This window comes from Pipra filicauda, unplaced genomic scaffold (genome assembly GCF_003945595.2).
Source record: "Pipra filicauda isolate LSUMZ 115617 unplaced genomic scaffold, ASM394559v2 scaffold106_size2291244_pilon, whole genome shotgun sequence".
In the NCBI taxonomy this organism is placed as follows: Eukaryota; Metazoa; Chordata; class Aves; order Passeriformes; family Pipridae; genus Pipra; species Pipra filicauda.
In genome coordinates, this window is record NW_024103507.1 from 156,906 (window position 1) to 174,802 (window position 17,897).

The window sequence follows — 17,897 nt, forward strand, 5'->3', positions numbered from 1 at the left end:
ATGCCTTCTCCTGAGGACCGATCCCCGCCGTGTCGGCAGCAGTCCCGCCTCGCTTCGCGTCCGGGCGCGGCTGGAAGGGTCCGCGGGGCGGGGCGGGGCCGGGCGGGGCCGGGACCGGGATCGGGACCGGGGCCACTCCCGTCGAGGCAGAGGGGCCCGCCGCGGCAGAGGGTGCCGCTAATCCTCGCCGCCCTGACCATGCTGCCGGCCCTTCTCCGCCCCGGGCGGCTGCTGTCCGCCGCGCCGCTCCGCCCGCCCGCTCCGCGGGGAGCCGCCGCCGGCGGGGAGCCCGCCCGGAGCCCGGGCACCTCCCGCGGTAAGGGGGGAGAGGAGCTGCGGGGGACCAGCTCCGCAGCAGCGCCCCGGGGCTGACGGGGAGGTGTGCGGGCGGCTCGGGGCCGGGGTTGAGCGGGGCAGAGCTTCCCGGTGGTGCAGCCCGCGAGTGGCACGGCATCTCGGGTGCTTCCGAGTGTTCTCCTGCTGGCTTGGGTACCCACGCCTGCGGGCGGCGGGGATTCAAACCAGACCCGCGGGAACACTCATTGCATGTGCGGGTGCTCCAGAAACCCCGTGGAGGTCACTCTGCGTAGGCGAGACCTGAATGTCTAATGCCTGGGATTGCTCTTCCAATGACCAGGACGGTCAGGGTTTTCCCCTTCCACCGTTACTAGCAGACATCATTCACTCTTAGTGCACGGTTTGACGAAGTGTTTTTTTCCTAATCTTTAAGCTGAGCAGGCTCACAAGGTGGTTGCAAGTTACAAACCCTCCAAGTTTGACAAAAAAATCCTCCTCTGGACTGGTCGTTTCAAGACAGAAGAAGAGATTCCTCTGAGGATCCCGTAAGTACGCTGCCCTTGTCCAAGGGGAACATGGAGCTGAAGGGAAAGCAGTGGCGTGATTCTGATCTAAAGCTTTTCCACAGAGTTTAAAACAGTCGGTTTTTCAACACTGAAGACTTGAAAACAAATTAGAGGGCAAGAGAATTTCCTGCCCTGGTTAGAGGTTAAGATGAGAAAATGTTCCTTGCTGGAGTCCCCAGAGCCTGGGATGAGAACTGGATCCATCTGAGTAGACAGCCTTGGTTACATTTATGTACTGGCTTGTTTGTTTTGCTTATTCCTAATGTGCAATTGGAGAAGGATGTTATTGGTAAACAATAATTTCTGGTTTTAGCTCCCATAAACAGTTATTAGGGAGTTGGCTGTTACTGAATGATTACATCCAAAAATATTATTATTATTATTATTGAATTTCAGGAAAACTTATGGAAGTAAATTACAAGAGAAGCATTCCCCACCAAGGAAAACTGAGTACTTAATGTAGCCTTAACCTCCCATTCTTGTTGACCCACTGGACTAGAAGATCTTTGAAGGTCCCTTCCCACTCAAACCTGACTGTACGGTTCTTTGACTTGCTGAAAGTTAGCATCCCCCAAGGGAGTCAGCCACTAAACACATGAAACAGCTCTAATGCCAGTTGCTGCCTTTTCTTAGGATGTTAGTATGTTAGACGTCTCTCCAGGAAACTACTTTTTATCATCACAGCACATGTCTTTGGTGACATGTTGAGAATAAGCAGCATGCAGAGCTGTGTAAAAGTTACATCCTCTGCCTGCTCCTGTTGGTTTCTCACAGTTTTGCTGTTGTTTGCTGAGCTGGACAGTGGCTTTCTGAACGGTCTAACCTCTCTTGCACTGCGTTAGTCTCACCGTCCTCCCCTAGAGAAAGGTTCAGACAAGTCTCAGAAGCTGTAAATGCTATTCAAGTCATCAGGAAGTCTTTATAAAGACTCATTGCATTTGCCAGTCCATAAACATACATGCACACAAATCACTCATTTCTGTGCCATAGCTGGCCTAGCAAGTTCGTGTTACCACCTTGTGCTTTCTGGGTGAGCAAAGTCTTTTTACAACTGCAAGATCACAAGTATATACTAGAAGTAGCTAAAAGTGATACACTGAAGCTGAACTGTGACACTGTTTAACTGTTGTTTAAAAGAAAAAAGGATTGCAAGATGTTGCTCCCTGTGAATACAGTCTAGCTGCTGAGGATAGTTTGTACTAAAGGACAAATCTGCAATCCTTAGTCAAGGTTGTTATGGTTTGTTTGGGTTTTTCTAAAAACAGCTGTCACTGACTTCAGCAGAGATTTACCCAGAGTCTTGATTAAGGATTGAATAGTAAAGGCCGTAATGTGCAATTAGGGAAGAAAATTGTAAGGTCTGTTTTCCTTAAAGCAGAGGAAGTGAAAATCTGCTTCAGAAGAGCTTCAATTAGTGCATTGTGAAATATGATTAGGCTAATATGCTACGCTAATAACATTTATGGTTTTGCTTTTGTTGCAACAAATGGATTATTGGATTAGTAATTTTACGTGCTAGGTCTGATGTGTGGTCTGTTTTGAAGATGATTTTTACCATTGTACAAACCAGAAGCAGTTACTTGGAACTGTAGGCATTGTCAGTCATCTGCAAGAAACATAATGTGCTTGTGTGTGCCTTGGCAACGAAGGGGGTAGTACGGCATTGCCACTCATAGGATTTACCCTATTTCATTGCACTAAACCTCAGAGAGAACCACTGCAGCCCTCAGCCTTGGTACAGGCTTCCATGGGCAGAACTTCCACTGTAAAAACTCCAGCTCTGCCCAATCCCACCACATTAACTTTTAAAGTAAAGCTAAAGGTGCTTTGGGGAAAGAGATCATTACACGATCTTTACTTAAAACAAAAAAATCAATTTGTATTTATATTCTTTATCTTACAAATATCATGGCTGGGCTTCGTGAAATTGGGAGGGGAAGACTTGGGAAGGGCTCTACCCACATTTGTCACAAACGCGCTGGTGCCTAAAAAGGCCAATACGAGACAGGCATGTCCAGTTGCAAAAGGCACAGTAGAAAGTATATTCTGCAGGGCACAATTCTTTCTGCATTGTCTTTTCTCCTCGAGAGTGATCCTGCATGCTTTCTCAAAGGCATCAGCGTTATAGATGGTGTGTCTCCAGATCTCCCAATTGGAGGCTGGAGTAGACCAATTATGTTGATCAATATGGCCAAGGCTGAGATGTTGTTTCAGGGAGTCCTTGTATCTTCTCTTCGGGGCTCCTCTCTTGCGGCAGCCAGTGGCAAGTTCACCATAAAGCAAGATCTTAGGGAGGCGGTGATCCTTCATCCTTGAGACGTGTCCTGCCCAGCACAGCTGTGTTCTCAGCAACATGGCCTCAATGCTTGTGACAGCTGCTTGTTCTAGAACAGATGTATTGGTCACATAGTCTGACCAGTGGATGTTTAGGATTGTATGAAGGCAGCGTTGATGGAAGCGTTCTAGGAGACACAGGTGGTGGTGGTAGACGACCCATGATTCAGATCCATATAAGAGAGTAGACAGCACTATGGCTCTGTAAACACTGATCTTGGTACTTTTATTCAGGTGTTTATTTCGCCAAACTCTTTTATGAAGCTTTCCGAAGGCACTATATGACTTTGCTAACCTGTTGTCTATCTCTCTGTCGATCTTACCATCCGAGGAGATGAGGCTCCCTAGGTAATTAAACTGCTGGACTGATTTGAGCACTGATTGGCCAATGGTGATATGGGGATGATGGAAGACATCCTGAGGTGCCGGTTGATAGAGAACTTCTGTCTTCTTCAAACTGACTTCCAGCCCAAAGAGCTCAGCAACGTCTGCAAAGCAGGATGTTAAACGCTGCAGAGCTGCTTCTGTGTGGGTGACAAGGGCGGCGTCATCAGCATAAAGCAGCTCCCGGATAAGATGGTTTAAGGTCTTAGTGTGGGCCTTCAGTCGCTTTAGGTTGAATAGGCTTCCATCAGTATGATATCGAATGTAGATACCGTCCTGATCCTCAAGGTCTGCCATGGCCCTTTGGAGCATCATGCTGAAAAAGATTGTGAATAGGGTTGGTGCAAGAACGCAGCCTTGTTTCACACCATTAGTTATTAGAAAGGGCTCAGAAAGTGCATTGCCATCTCTGACTTGGCCGTGTTGATCCTCATGGAGTGAGAAGATCATTTTGAGGAACTTGGGGGGACAACCTAAGTGTCCCAAAATCTGCCATAGATCTTTTCTGCTCACAGTATCGAAAGCCTTGGTGAGGTCAACAAAGGTTACATAGAGACCTTTGTTCTGTTCCCTACACATCTCTTGCAGTTGTCTGAGAACAAATATCATGTCTGTGGTACTCCTGTTGGCTCTGAAACCACATTGGTTTTCAGGTAGAATTCCTTCTGCTATAGCGGGTATTAGTCTGTTCAAGAGTATTCTTGCCAGGATTTTGCCAGCAATGGAGAGCAGAGTAATACCACGGTGATTTAAACAGTCTGTTTTAACTGCTTTCTTCTTATATAGGATGATGATGACTGCATCTCGAAGGTCTGATGGTAGTTTGCCTAGTTCCCAACAGCGTAGTATGAACTCGTGAAATTTAGCATGGAGTACAAGGCCCCCATGTTTCCAGACTTCAGGTGGAATTCCATCAACCCCAGCTGCCTTGCCTATTTTCACCTGCTGAATGGCCTTAAGGGTTTCTCCTAAAGTGGGGGCAGTATCCAATTCATACTTCACCAGTTGTTGTGTGATGGATTGAATGGCTGTGTCTTGGACTACACAGTTGGTACTGAAAAGGGTCTGAAAATGTTCAGACCATCAATTCAGAATGGAGGTTTTATCTGTCAGAAGCGTTTGACCATCAGTGCTGAGTAGAGGACTTTGGGCTTGGTATGTAGGCCCGTATGCTGTTTTCAGGGCTTCATAGAATCCTCTGTGTTCACCCGTATCTGTGCATAACTGTGTTTTTTCAGCTAGATCGATCCACCACTTGTTCTGGATGTCACGGAGTTTCTGTTGGAGTTTGCTGCATGTAAGGCAAAAGGCTGTTTTTCTTGCATGACAGGATGGCAGTGCAAGGTGTGCTTGGTGGGCGGTTCTCTTCTTACTCAACAATTCCTGGATCTCTTGATTGTTTTCATCGAACCAGTCCTTGTTCTTCTTGAGGGAGAACCCTAAGGTTTCTTCAGAGGATTGCAGGATGCTATTTTTAATATGGTGCCAGAGTGTTACAGGAGAGGTATCTGTAGAATCTGTGGAATGGTTATCAAGCCTACTTTGAAGATTAGCCTGGAATTTGTTTCTCACTGTGGCTGATTGGAGATTGTTAACTTGGAGTCTCCTCCTTGGGATACTGTCCCTTTTAGGTTTGAATTTAAGATTGAGGTTAAGTTTACAGTGCACCAGTTGATGGTCTGTTTGACATTCTGCGCTGGGCATCACGTGGGTGCGGTGGACATCGCGGACATCTCTCCGTCACACCAAGACATAATCGATGAGGTGCCAATGTTTGGATCTGGGATGCATCCATGTTGTCTTCAGACTCTTTTTCTGCTGAAAGATAGTGTTAGTGATGGTGAAATGTTGCTCCGCACAGAATTCTAGCAGAAGTCGACCATTATCATTGCAGCTTCCAACACCACGCTTGCCTAATATTCCTTTCCAGGCTTCAAAGTTCTTTCCTATTCTGGCGTTGGAATCACCAAGGATAATGATCTTATCATCTGCAGGAACCTTCTGGGTAAGGCAGCGCAGGTCGGTGTAAAATTTATCTTTTTCAGCAGGTTCAGCTTGGAGAGTTGGGGCATATATACTAAAGAGGACAACGTGTTGCTTGTTGTGTAGTGGAAGGCATAGGGAGATAATTCAGTCAGAATGACCTGTCGGCAGATTTTCAAGTTTAGGAACAATAGAGTTTTTGATCATGAAGCTGACTCCTGAGATATGCTTTTTGGTTCTGGGCTTACCTGACCAAAAGAGTGTTTAACCAGCACCATGTTCTCTGAAGCTGCCTTCCTCATGAAGGTGAACTTCGCTGAGAGCAGCAATGTCGATGTTGAGACGTGACAGTTCATGGGCGATTAGGGCAGAACGACGCTCAGGACGTCCGCTATCCGCAGAATCGAGCATGGTTCTGATGTTCCAGCATGATAGAGTTAATTTGGGTACACCTTTGGAGGCAGGTGTATGTGCCTTTGTCTTTTGATCTTTGTGTGACTGCATTTGTAGAAGATGTCAATACAGGGCTTCGCAAATGTGGGTAAGGCCTTCGAGCGTGTGCAATGGATTTTTTAGGTGAGACACAGTATGCCCGGAACTGAACCCACCCTTTAATCCTAAAGTTCATCTGCCAGGGCCGAGCGAGCTTGGATGGTGGCAGCAAGGTCCTCAGGACGTAGGTTTAATTAGAGTGACCTTCTCTTAGATGGATGGCCTTACAGGGCTGATCGAGCTCCATCTGCCCAGGTTTAGAGCTGTCCTTCTCTTCTGTGTGTTCTGGGCTCCCCCTCTCATCTCCCACGCTGGCACAATCCGCACCGGCGAAGCTCCCCCTCTCTCGCTCCTTTCTGCACCTGGGGCTGGGCCCGAGCGCTCGGGGTCGTCTGGGGCCGTGCCACGTGCACGCGTTCCGGGGCCGGCCGGGGCCGCGCCGCCACACGCCCTTACAAATATGTATATATATAAAAAGAATACCCATGATGGTTTATGAAAGGAAAATGGTGCACAGCCAGCATTATTATGAACACCTTAAAAACTCTACTCCCATGCAACTGTACACGTCTGACTTGGAAAAAGACTGAGCTGAAAGTTTTGGGACAATTTTCATGATTTCCTGTACTGCTGGTTCTGAGCAGCCTGCTCAGAGCAGAGGAGGGTGGAAATGGGAGCTGCACCAATGCAGGTTGCTGGGCTGTACATCTCTCTTGCAGCAACTACTGCCACACAGAGGGCAGAAGTTCTCACTACTTCTGCCTTTGATGACCAGCAAAAATAATCATATAGCTTGTTCTTGTTTAAGTGTACATTTCTGTGATAGTGATGTGGCTGACATCAGCTGCCCACTTTCTACAAGGCTGCTGCTTTAACAAAGAACTAAAATCTCTAACTCACAGCAGTACAAACTCTGCTTTAATCCAATCCATGTATTTAATGTCCTTAGCCTACAGGACACCACCTAGACAGCTTAGATATGACAGTAATTGATTTCTAAAGTGAATTTTGAACAAAAGGAACTTGCTTTCATCCCATCAGGTTGACACCACATTTATTTCTGCATCTATTTAAAACAGATTAACCCCCTTAATTTTCACTATGTTTAAACAGAGCTTAAGGTACGATTTCTGGTGTATTCATTTAAATGCAAACATTTATTGCCTGAGCAATTTTTTCAGCTTAAAAATAAATAAATAAATAAAAAACCAGCCTAAATCCATTAAATGTTGCTTTTCCGTGGGAAATGGATTAGGGTCAGAAAATGAGTGGTGCATAACCAACCACAGCAAGCTGAAGATGCTTGTTTCAGAAGGTAATTATACTTTTATTTTTCAGTTGTGATGTTATGTGTGTGATGCTTTGAAGAACAGATACTTTACTGCTTTGTAATGATTCAATTCAACAATTTTAATTGCAGGCCAGAGATGCTAGACAAGGCAAGAAACAAAGCTCGAGTGAAAGCTTGTTACATCATGATTGGACTCTCAATTGTTGCCTGCTTTGCAGTGATTGCTTCAGCTAAAAAGGTGAGTATGGCCATGTAGCATACTTTCAAATTACAGAATTCTGTGAAAAGTAGACTAACCTAAACCAGGAGCAGCAGCTTACAGCTACCCAAGTTTTAGCTGACCTGGTCTCTGCCAGCTCCCAGTATGTAAGTAGTTGCTGTCTGTTCCTGAGGTTGGGTAGCTCTCCGTGGGTGTATTGTTACTCCTACCACACTACTCTTCAGATGTTTTACTTCCACAGGCTGCTGCACGCCACGAGTCCTTAACAAGCTGGAACTTGGCAAAGAAGGCCAAGTGGCGGAAGGAGGCTGCGCTAGCCGCGGAGTCAAAAGCAAAGTAACTTCATATGAAATGCCAAATGCCCTTCCAGGAGCAAAATTAACTGTTGCTGAGAGCAATTAGCGAGTTTCACCCATACATGGACAATAGTATGCACACACTGGAGCCAATAAGGGCAGTTACAGCATCACAAAAAGAAAGGGAGGATCTCTTTTATTAGGGAGATATTTGGTGTACGTGTTGCATATAGTTAAAGTTAGTTAGAATGTTTGGCATATGCTTAAAAGCAGTAATTCATTTTAAAGGAGATGAGGTAGTTTTGTAAGAATATCAGGCATCTTTAGTTAGATAATGACAAAATACTTAAACCCACAAAGTTTTCTGTCTGGGACAGCGCCTAGTTTTTCAGCACACAAATCAGACAGTTTGAACTCATTTGCATCAATGCTGTATTCAAAACGGTATTTGCATTTCCTAGTTTAAGAAGCCACACTTATTGAACCACTAAATAAATACAATAAACATCTGTAAAATAGGTTTTATTGGTTTCTGTACGGTATTTGGAGATTTAACATTCCATAATATTGCATACTACTCATATGTGTTCTGTTACGGTAATGGGCCTTTGGCCTGGATTTAAAGATGCACTATTACTATCTGAAGTTAATATAGGTAATGTAGTTTCCACACATTATATGAAGACATTGTGTCATAAGTTGCTGAAATTTCTCATTCCAGATTTCAGAGAACTCTTAAGGTCACAGTTGAAGTTCACATATCCATTTTCACACTTATTACAAAAATCTTCAGTTGTACAATTTAATAAATTTAAACCAACCGAGAATTAACCACAGAGGAAAGACAATAGTGCATCTTTACTATTTTCTTAAAGACAGGTCCGACAATAAATAGTTTCCAGTTGCAAACTTGTTCTACAGCTAACATTTCTGTGCCAACATTATCACTATTTTCTGATTGCTGCTAGCAACAGTGTTCAATCAAAGCAAATACTAGAAAATTAAAAAGCTGTATGAACCAGTCCTTGGACAAAAGTGCAATGATGAAAAAATTAGATATGATTCAGTGTAACAAGAGAAGGGAACTAATAAAAAAATCTTATGCTCTGCATAGTTGCATAGATTAGCTAGTTAGTACTCACATTTAAACGGAACAAATGGTACCCTTTTAATAAAACCAAACCCCTTTATTTTTAAATAGACTTTGTAAATGATGGGGAACTTCAGATTCCGTATTAGATAGCAAACTTTAAGACACTTTCATATCACAATTTTATTTTGTTTTTCTCTCCATATCGGTTTCATCTGTTTAGGCAACATCATCACAAACATGCCCCTTCCTGCAAATGAGTAAAACAGAGTTGACTTTAAGTCATAATCTCTGATTTTATATTGTTCATTTATGTGCTTTTAACAAAGTATGAAGTAAACCCAGTGATAAGATAGGAGAGGCCATCCTGTATATTTATCCTTTAAAGGATTTTCAGCATTATTTTTTAACAATTTTAGGGTAAACCAAATGTTGAGTTTAAATAATGACTTTCATTATCCAAAGTTCACCGATTTTAGTTCCCTTTTAAACTGTTCCATTTAAATGTATCAGAGGTATGAAATACAGTTTATCTAAATGTGTAAAGTGCAGTCACTAACTGTTCACACATATAGAATAATATATTCACACAACTGAAGACATTCCTTCGAAACAAACAGAATACTTTAAATGTCCCCTCTTTTCTTCATTTTCAAGTCTTTCAACCAAGACTTTCAGAGCTCAGATTTGGTTTAAATAAGAGAGGCTTATAAGAGAGGCTTTTTACAGGGTTCTTCAAATAAAAAGCAGGCACAGCTGGTTGTGATCAAAACAAGGTTGTTAGAAACAAAGAAATACCCTGTTACCTGAATAATTTTCTTACATTAGAACAATATTGAAATTCAGCATTTGCTACTAATCTTGGTAGATTTCCATGATTGTTACCCTGTACTCTGATAGATGGGGGATGAAGGGGGGAGCATGTGAATGAAGGAAGGTTGGTGTATGAAAACCTAAAACTATGAGAGTAAAAAGGGCATAAGTACAATCACCTAACATTATACGAAAATTTGGCAGCTGTACTCAATATTATCACACTACTCAAAACTGTTGTATGCTGTACAAATCTAGGTTTAAAGTGTCATTTGCTAAAATATCTCATTATTCAGAGTTCATAAAGTAACAGCACTCCTATATACACTTCTTATACTTCTATCTTCCACTAAAAAGACTTCAAAGGGAGGTTTCTTCCCTCCCAGTTACATCTTAGTCAAAACTGACCATTAATCTTAGAAAATCCACTTTAAGTCCCACATTCAATTACAATATAGAATATATTGCTGTAACAGCAAAGTGAAACATCTTAGAATCTTAACTTGCATGTAAAAAAAATTCTAAATATAAAATGGTACTGTAAATGATACCACCTTTAACCTGTATTTTTTCAGTGCATTAAAATATTGTTTAGTGATAAGCACAGTGCCATGGGTGAGTGATTTGAAGTTTAAACTGCAGCTTTTTATGAAGCATGAAATGCTCTCATATGTCAAGGATTTCACTTAACCCAGGAGTTTGATGTTAATACATTAATTACAGGTAACAAAAAATAGCAATACTTCAGAGATAACTCAAAGTATTAATTTCTCCAAACAATATATACTACTAATACACCAGAAACACTACTTATATGCAAGTTGAAGCAGAGTATACATTTTTCTGTATTCAAAACTGTTAACATAAAATATCAGAATTCTATTTCTTTTAGTGTTTAACAGCAAACATGGCATATTGTAGAGCCTAAATATTTAGATGACAATAACTTCTAGTTAGTTTTGGTGTCCACATACTTAATGCTATTTACAGTACAACAAACTTTTCCTTCAATTGGAAAGGAGTGATTCACTATTCATTCTTCACTGCAGTATTTCTATTGTCTTAGCAAAAGAAAACTGAATTCGTTAACTTAAGGAACAATTCAAGTGGCAGTAGCATATTTGGTCAAAAAACAACACCTACTGTCTAAACTTTTAAGAAGCTACTGTACTAGAAAGGCAAACAATGTTTCTCAAACTAAAGTGGTGTTACCACATTTTGACAGAAGACAGCTGTAAACCATCTGCTTGGTGACTTGTGCAAATCACCATCTCTGTCATTCATAATTGCAGCATTCTTGTGGTAACTACAGCAACTGCTTCCACTGCAAAGTACTGCAGTTGTGGCTGACTTGTAATGTCATTTAGCAGCTTTCATTACAGAGCCAACATCAAATGACCAGCAAGCTCTCTGCTGATTCCAATTTGAAAACTTCTGAAATAGTCTTCTTCCCACATAATTCAGAAAAAACTTTTTCATATATTCAGTATTATATCAGGTAATTAGCATTATATACGTATATCTATTATGTCTTTAAATACATTTTATAAATAAACTTCAACAGTGTGTTGTAAAGTAAGTAATGCATAAAAGTTTCACAATTTAAATAAATATTTTTCACATTCCAATTCAGCTTCTTACAAGCTCTTCTTTATTTCATGCCTTGGTTTTGAAGCAATGTTTCTGCTTCAATACAAGAGGTAGATTTGATAGAGACTGGGCAAGTCAAGCTTACTGCCAAAAATGCAACTGTCAGTAACTGTATTGCTGATATGAAGTTTGAGACTATATGAAAAATTCAGAACCACTACCTAAAATTCTACCAAGTCTTAGCTTAACAGTTCTTGTTAAATCACATTTAATGCTTTTAGACATGATTACTCACAGTTGTTTTCTGTACATAGGAAATAATGAAAAACACAAATACAAAACAGAGAATAGTTGTCTCTAACACAATATATGAAAGTGCATGAGCTGCTTCTTCATCTATTTCTGCAAAACATATTCAGCTTTTCCTCTAACTTTGGCCAGGAAGAAAAGACCTCTGAGAAAAAAAAAAAACAAAAAACCAACCAAAACCCAAACCGTACAAGTGTTTAAATGTTATGCTTGTATTCACTTCAGTAGTTTAGAGCTGGAAACCCTCCATCGGAGCCTCCTGCTGTTGAAACACAAACTGCTGCTGACTGTCATCCACCTGAGGTGCAATACTAGAGTCCTCTTCTTCAACACCAAAATAATGTTCTATAAGTTCGAAAGCCTTTTGGTAGATCTCTTGGTTTTCATGCCTCTGAAGAAATTCAATTTTATCAAGTCCTAAATTCAAAATAAAACATTTTCAAAAATCTAGTAGCTTAAATGAATGATGAATTCAAAGAGAAACAGCTTACAGCATGGTACTTCTTAAATAAAAAAATGCAATCCCAAATCACCTCAATTAATTCAGTATCATTGATTGTTAATTTCCTAACCCATGTATTTCTACTTCAGTTTCTGCTGTCCAAATCAATTTTAAAACTATGCTAAAAGCATATCGGTTAAACTGGGGAGCAGGCTGTAGTATCTCCAAAGAAACATGCCACGCCTATAAAGAAATTGAATCTGTATAGAATTAAGATAGCATAAAACTGTTTGCTATAACAATTTCTCATATGCCAGTTTCTTTTCTTTTACTCTTTCAGTCTTCCCCAACTCTAAATTCTATCTCCAATCATGTAGTCGTCACTGGCACAGTCTGGTATCTTTTTTCAAATGTAACTGGGAGATTTGAAGATATTATCTTTCCAAAGGCTTATCATATGCAAGCTAGAGGACGTAACCTCTCCTCTGTTGGCTGAATTAAATCTTTGGCCGTCAGTTAGGTTGATACAAAATTGCTGGTTAGCTATTTTAAATAATTCAGTTTTCACTTAAGTTGGATTAAGGTCAAGATAAAGGCCTAAGTTAAGAGGTTAAAGCAGTGAGGGTGATATAATAAACTGTTTTCCCTTCTTGAACTTATACTCTGCAGCTTCAGCAGCCTATGCCTAAGTGGTAAGGGAAAAAAGAGAACCTAGATATTCAACAGTTAAAATTATGAATGGACTCAAATCTGGAACAGAACAAATTCCAATATAGTATTCAGTACTTATTCCTCTTAAACATTAAATTGCAAAGTTCTTCAACTATGCACTTGATTTTAGAAATAAAACTCCGTAACAGGCAATTCAGATCAAAGACTGCTTTACAGAAAAGTCAGTACCATCTAATCAGATATAATGTGGTCAACTAGAACTGTTACTAACAGTTTCTGAAATACAAATGTCTGCCAGTTTTGTTGGGTCAGAGCTACAAAAAAGATAACTCTCCACAAATAATGCCAATTTCATTGTAAGTCAATTTTAACACTGATTTTGTTAAATCAAAAGCCTCCAGTCCTGGAATTCCACAAATTAGTTTTGATAGTCTGCCTTTAAAACATGGTTCAATTCAGTAACTTTTATAAGAAGAAGAAAATACTATCACAAGGAAAAACTTGCTCAGTTTTATGGTCTGAAGTTGATTTTGCTGTTACTGATATTTACTATGCTAAGTGATCCAACTTTGGGAATCAGTAAAACAAACCCTGATCTCGCACCCCTGTTGGTAATGAAACTGTACTAGTCAGGACTATGTATTGACACCGAAACAGAATAGGCCTACCTTGACAAGAGACTAAACATTTTCTAATGGAATTCAAGGGATAATTGATATGGGGAGCATGGAACGGGGTAATAGGGTCGGGGAATGTGTGTAGTTACTATGCTTAGGGTAAGGGTAAAGGAATACATGTTGCTGTTTTTTAAAATCTACTTCTGCTATATAACTACTTACAACACTTATAAAAATTAGAAAAATCAAAAAACTAAAAGGACCTTAAGGCATCAGTATTAAAGTTATAAAAATTATATTTAGGAATGGTTGATAAACTTATGCAAAGAATGACTCCAATAGACTAGGACACCTGTGTTAAAATACTTCTGAGAATGTTTCTCTAGGGGGACATTTCATAAACTGACCACAGATAAAACACCCAGATGTTTTCTGTATTTAACCACTTTTCCCACCATGTTACATTACTTCATTTATGATATCTTATGTCTGCTTATGCTTGAAGTAATTCTTGTAATAAACTTACCTACAAATTTCAAAATTACTCACAATGGTTTTATTTTTACAGTCTGGAATAAAGACGTTCAGGTATGTGGTTTTATAAGAAGTATTTTCTTACCATATGCTTCCTCTATAAGGGCACAATAAGGATTAATGCCCATTCCATTTTGTTTAGACTCCTGTTCTCCAAGACGCAGAATGTTTTCAAGTCCATTTAAAGCCACCTGTACTATTTTTGAATCCATCACGGTGAGGAGGTCACAAAGAGGCTTGGTACAACCTAGTGCTACCAAATACCTTTGTAACAGAAGAAAAACAGAGGGAAAGGGAAAGAAGAACTGATAATCCAGCACATTTATTCTGACATGCCAGTCTACTACTATTGGTACTTACTTTTGCTATAAAAAGTGGTTGAAACAAAAAAATTTCTAAAACATGCAACAACACAAAGACAAACTTAGCCTGAAATGGAATAAATATTACAATTTATCTTAATAAGAAAATTTAACGTGTGTATTCCTAACTGGAGTGTGGAATCCGCAGCCTTTTCAACTTCTTTTCACTTATGATCTTCAGATGGGTTTAACTGAATATAAAAGTTTTAGCTGAAAGTTCTTTTCTCAGGCAGTCAAAATTTTGTAGTAGTAAAAATATCAAGTAAACATCTTAGATACACATAAGAACATTGGACAGTGCTGTGTGCTAACACAGTCCACACTAGAAGTCCATGAAAATCTCAGCATCACTTACAATAAAGGGAAGGACATAATTATAAAGAACAAATAGTGGGATTCTGAGTATCTCATTCCCTATTCCAATTTTGAACAAAATTGTGTATAAATTTCAGGAAGTCATAACCTGTGTCCCTGTTTCCAGTGTGTAAGTAAAATGAAGACAGCAATGTTTGCCTAAACATAGTTTATTTATTAGTTTAAAATTTCCTGCAGTTAGACAGTAGTATCGTGAGGACATCAGAGGGGCTAAAAACACATGACACTGATAATATAACTATTTTTGATGAGAAACTATTGTTATGGTATTTCATGCACATTTACTATGTGTAGAACAGTAAATGTTTGAAGATCCTGAATTAAAATTTTTTAAATGCTAAAAATTAAGATTATAGAAGTGATCAAATTAAAAAATAAACAAAAAATACCAACACGCTTTCCTTACCTCTGATAACACTTAGTGGTTTATTTACATTTTAAACAAATGAACATGCACTTATTGCAACAGATCTCCCAAATATGCTGGAAGAGTTATCACACCACTTTCAGTTCTGGTTTCCAAATAATACAGTAATTTTGAATCAGTAATTGATAAGTTGATTTATAAGTGATGATTATGGTGACAGTATTCAGAGAGTATTTTATTCTGGCAATTCAAGTCCTATTTTTGCAGCATATAATACCTATTGACAGTAAAATTTTAACCAAACTCAGTTCTGAAAAAGGAGTTTAGATATCTGCTTTAAAATAATACTTATAGTGAGTTTAAAATACATGAAGAAGCCATTAAAATTCCTGAAGTCTCTCCACAAATACACAATCCCACTGCACAAGTTTTCTAAATGACCCACCCAAAGTTTTCCATTTCCAAACACTGAAATTGTTCATCAACTGTTCCAGTTGTGTTTGGCAATGTAATATCAGCTCTGGAAGATAACCCTGTGAAAGCCTTAGGTGTAATACCACTGACACAAAGCAGTATTGGTCAATTTATTAAGTCTGCTGCATGTATTTCTCTCATTTTTCTGAATTTCTATGTTTAGTCCCTGCACAGCTTCAAGAATTGAGGCTATGGTTTTCTTGTTATGATTGTCAAGATTCAAATCCAGAAATCCAAATGCTCTAGTGAAGATACTTAGGCAGAGAAAATAGTAACATGCACAAACTTACCTGATCTGTTCAGGGGTTCCTCCTGATGTCGCATTAGTTATGGCCCACGCTGCTTCTTTTCTGGTGCGAAATTCAGCTTTTTGAAGAATTTCAATCAGTATTGGAAAAATATTTGCATCTATAACAGCCTAAGAGATGAAATTGCAGTATTTTATGATAATTAATAGAGATTTCAAAACACTAATAACCTTAAGTACAAGAGTTAGTGATGGCTGCTGATATAAAAGCAAAGAATATTTTGTTAGAAGGTGCCATACAAACTAGAAATGCTAAACTGAAATTCAGAACTATTCTGACATTGCACTGCAGCAGCCATCACAATATGTTCTTTTTCCATTTCTCTGTTTCTGGTGGACAGGACACTGCTTACTGGATTGGCTCATTTAAAAATCATAAAACACATCCTTGGTTTTTGAACTGAAGATCAAGCCTTGGAACAAACTTTCATTTTAGTTTTGAGGTCTCCATAGAGAGACTGTGTCTGTAATCAGAGACTTCATTACATATTTTAAGTTACATCAAGAAGTAACATTTTCATCTCTGATTGATGTAGAAGAGAAAAAAAATCATATTGAAATATGTCCCCTCATCCAGAATTCTCATTTGTATCCATTAGAACCTTTTTTTAGGTAGCTCCAGACACCTGGAGCAATAGTCAGGATTTTAGTAATTTCCACAAAAATACAACTCAGCATTGATAAAATTACACAGGTTTTTTATCCAAAAAAAATGATCAATATTCCAGATCAGCCCACTTTTCACTGGACAAATTTATGCGAGATGTTTTGTTTCAACTTTTTAAAAATGTTTCTTATTACTTAAATACATATATTACAATGCAGAATAAAATTATAGAGAATGTAGCAGTAGATGATGCTCCCACAAGGAAAAATATAACTCTTCATATCAGATCTAAGAGAAGTATCTTTTCATTTGTTCTATAAGCATAAGTCAAATCCCTTTGAGAGAAATTTACCAGCTTCACTAGTACAAATCATGACAGCTATTTTTCTTTAAAATAGTATTTCAAAATTTAGAAGAAAATATTTAAGTTAGGTAAAATTATAGACACAACTAAAATAATGTAGAGTCAATGCAGTATCTACATAACTGTCCTTGTGAAGGAAAACAGGTGAAGTAGTAACATGCAAACAAAACCAACCAACACATTCACGTGCTTTACCTGAATCTGAGCTCTGTTTCCTGCAGTTATATTAGAAACGGTCCAGCACGCTTCTTTTCTGATGGATTCCTTGGGACTACTAAGCAAGTGCAAGAGACAGGGTAATGCAGAGCAGTTTAGAATCACCTAAAATAATTTGAGAATTGAAAATTGGGTTGCACAATATACATATATATATATATTTTAAAAAAAGAGTATTTTAGGGATGACTTCAAAAGATTTTGCAACATGTTTATATCATACAAAGTATGACAGACAACATCCTGCAAAATTTATGTGTTCAATGCTCAAGTGTATGAACTGACAATCCAGCAATTTCAAAGAATCTGCTTTCTGTTAAGTTCAGACCAAAAGACTTAATAAGGCTGCTTAAGGCTAAAATATGAGTAACTCAAAATAACTGAGAAGTGTACTAGTAATTTGTAGTTATTTGTTGGCAGTTTTTTCTTTTTAAGAGACAAAGGTTTTCCGTGTAATTTCTTAACTCTAGAAGAGAGGATTTTGCTCACAACTTATGTAATTAACTTTTTTCCTTATTTTGCTTTTACACTAATTCTGTCAGCATCTTGGACACCATTCTTTTTAAAGCATGACCTGACTTGATATTTTCTGCCTTGCTTCAAACTCAATTACTTTGCCTAAAATTAAAAAAAATAAATCTTTAGAACAAATTACATCAGTAAGACTACTGCATACAAATACATAGACAAATCGTGTATCACAATTGCTTACAACTGAAAACTCTGACTGCCTTTAAAGACTGAAAAAAGGGGAACCATAATAACTAACTGAACCCCCAGTAAAGAGGGGAAAAAAAAATGGGAAGCAACAGTCAAAGTACCATACAGGAACAAAGCAATCCACTATCTACAATGCTGTAAAAAAAAAAAAGTTCATTCTTGCATTAATTTAATGT

At 39.0% G+C, this 17,897-nt stretch overlaps 2 protein-coding genes across 3 annotated transcripts in view; one reads left to right on the forward strand and one right to left on the reverse strand.

Annotated features, from left to right (window-relative positions):
• On the forward strand, nucleotides 1-8,384 carry FAM162B (family with sequence similarity 162 member B). The gene is made up of 4 exons (XM_039380106.1): nucleotides 1-316; nucleotides 731-842; nucleotides 7,477-7,585; nucleotides 7,809-8,384. Exons 1-4 carry the CDS (start codon nucleotides 1-3, stop codon nucleotides 7,905-7,907), a joined length of 636 nt encoding a protein of 211 aa, XP_039236040.1. The 3' UTR covers nucleotides 7,908-8,384.
• KPNA5 (karyopherin subunit alpha 5) overlaps nucleotides 8,365-17,897 on the reverse strand; it is a 20,834-nt gene continuing 11,301 nt past the window's right edge. The window contains exons 11-14 of one of the 2 annotated variants that reach the window (XM_027745344.2): nucleotides 16,982-17,107; nucleotides 15,799-15,926; nucleotides 14,016-14,194; nucleotides 8,365-12,082 (exon numbers count right to left, since the gene is read on the reverse strand). In XM_027745344.2, coding sequence (XP_027601145.1) covers nucleotides 11,895-12,082; nucleotides 14,016-14,194; nucleotides 15,799-15,926; nucleotides 16,982-17,107 — 621 coding nt within the window. In that variant the 3' untranslated portion in view covers nucleotides 8,365-11,894. The remainder of the gene's footprint in view (nucleotides 12,083-14,015; nucleotides 14,195-15,798; nucleotides 15,927-16,981; nucleotides 17,108-17,897) is intronic. The other variant, XM_039380120.1, reaches the window with a different exon arrangement.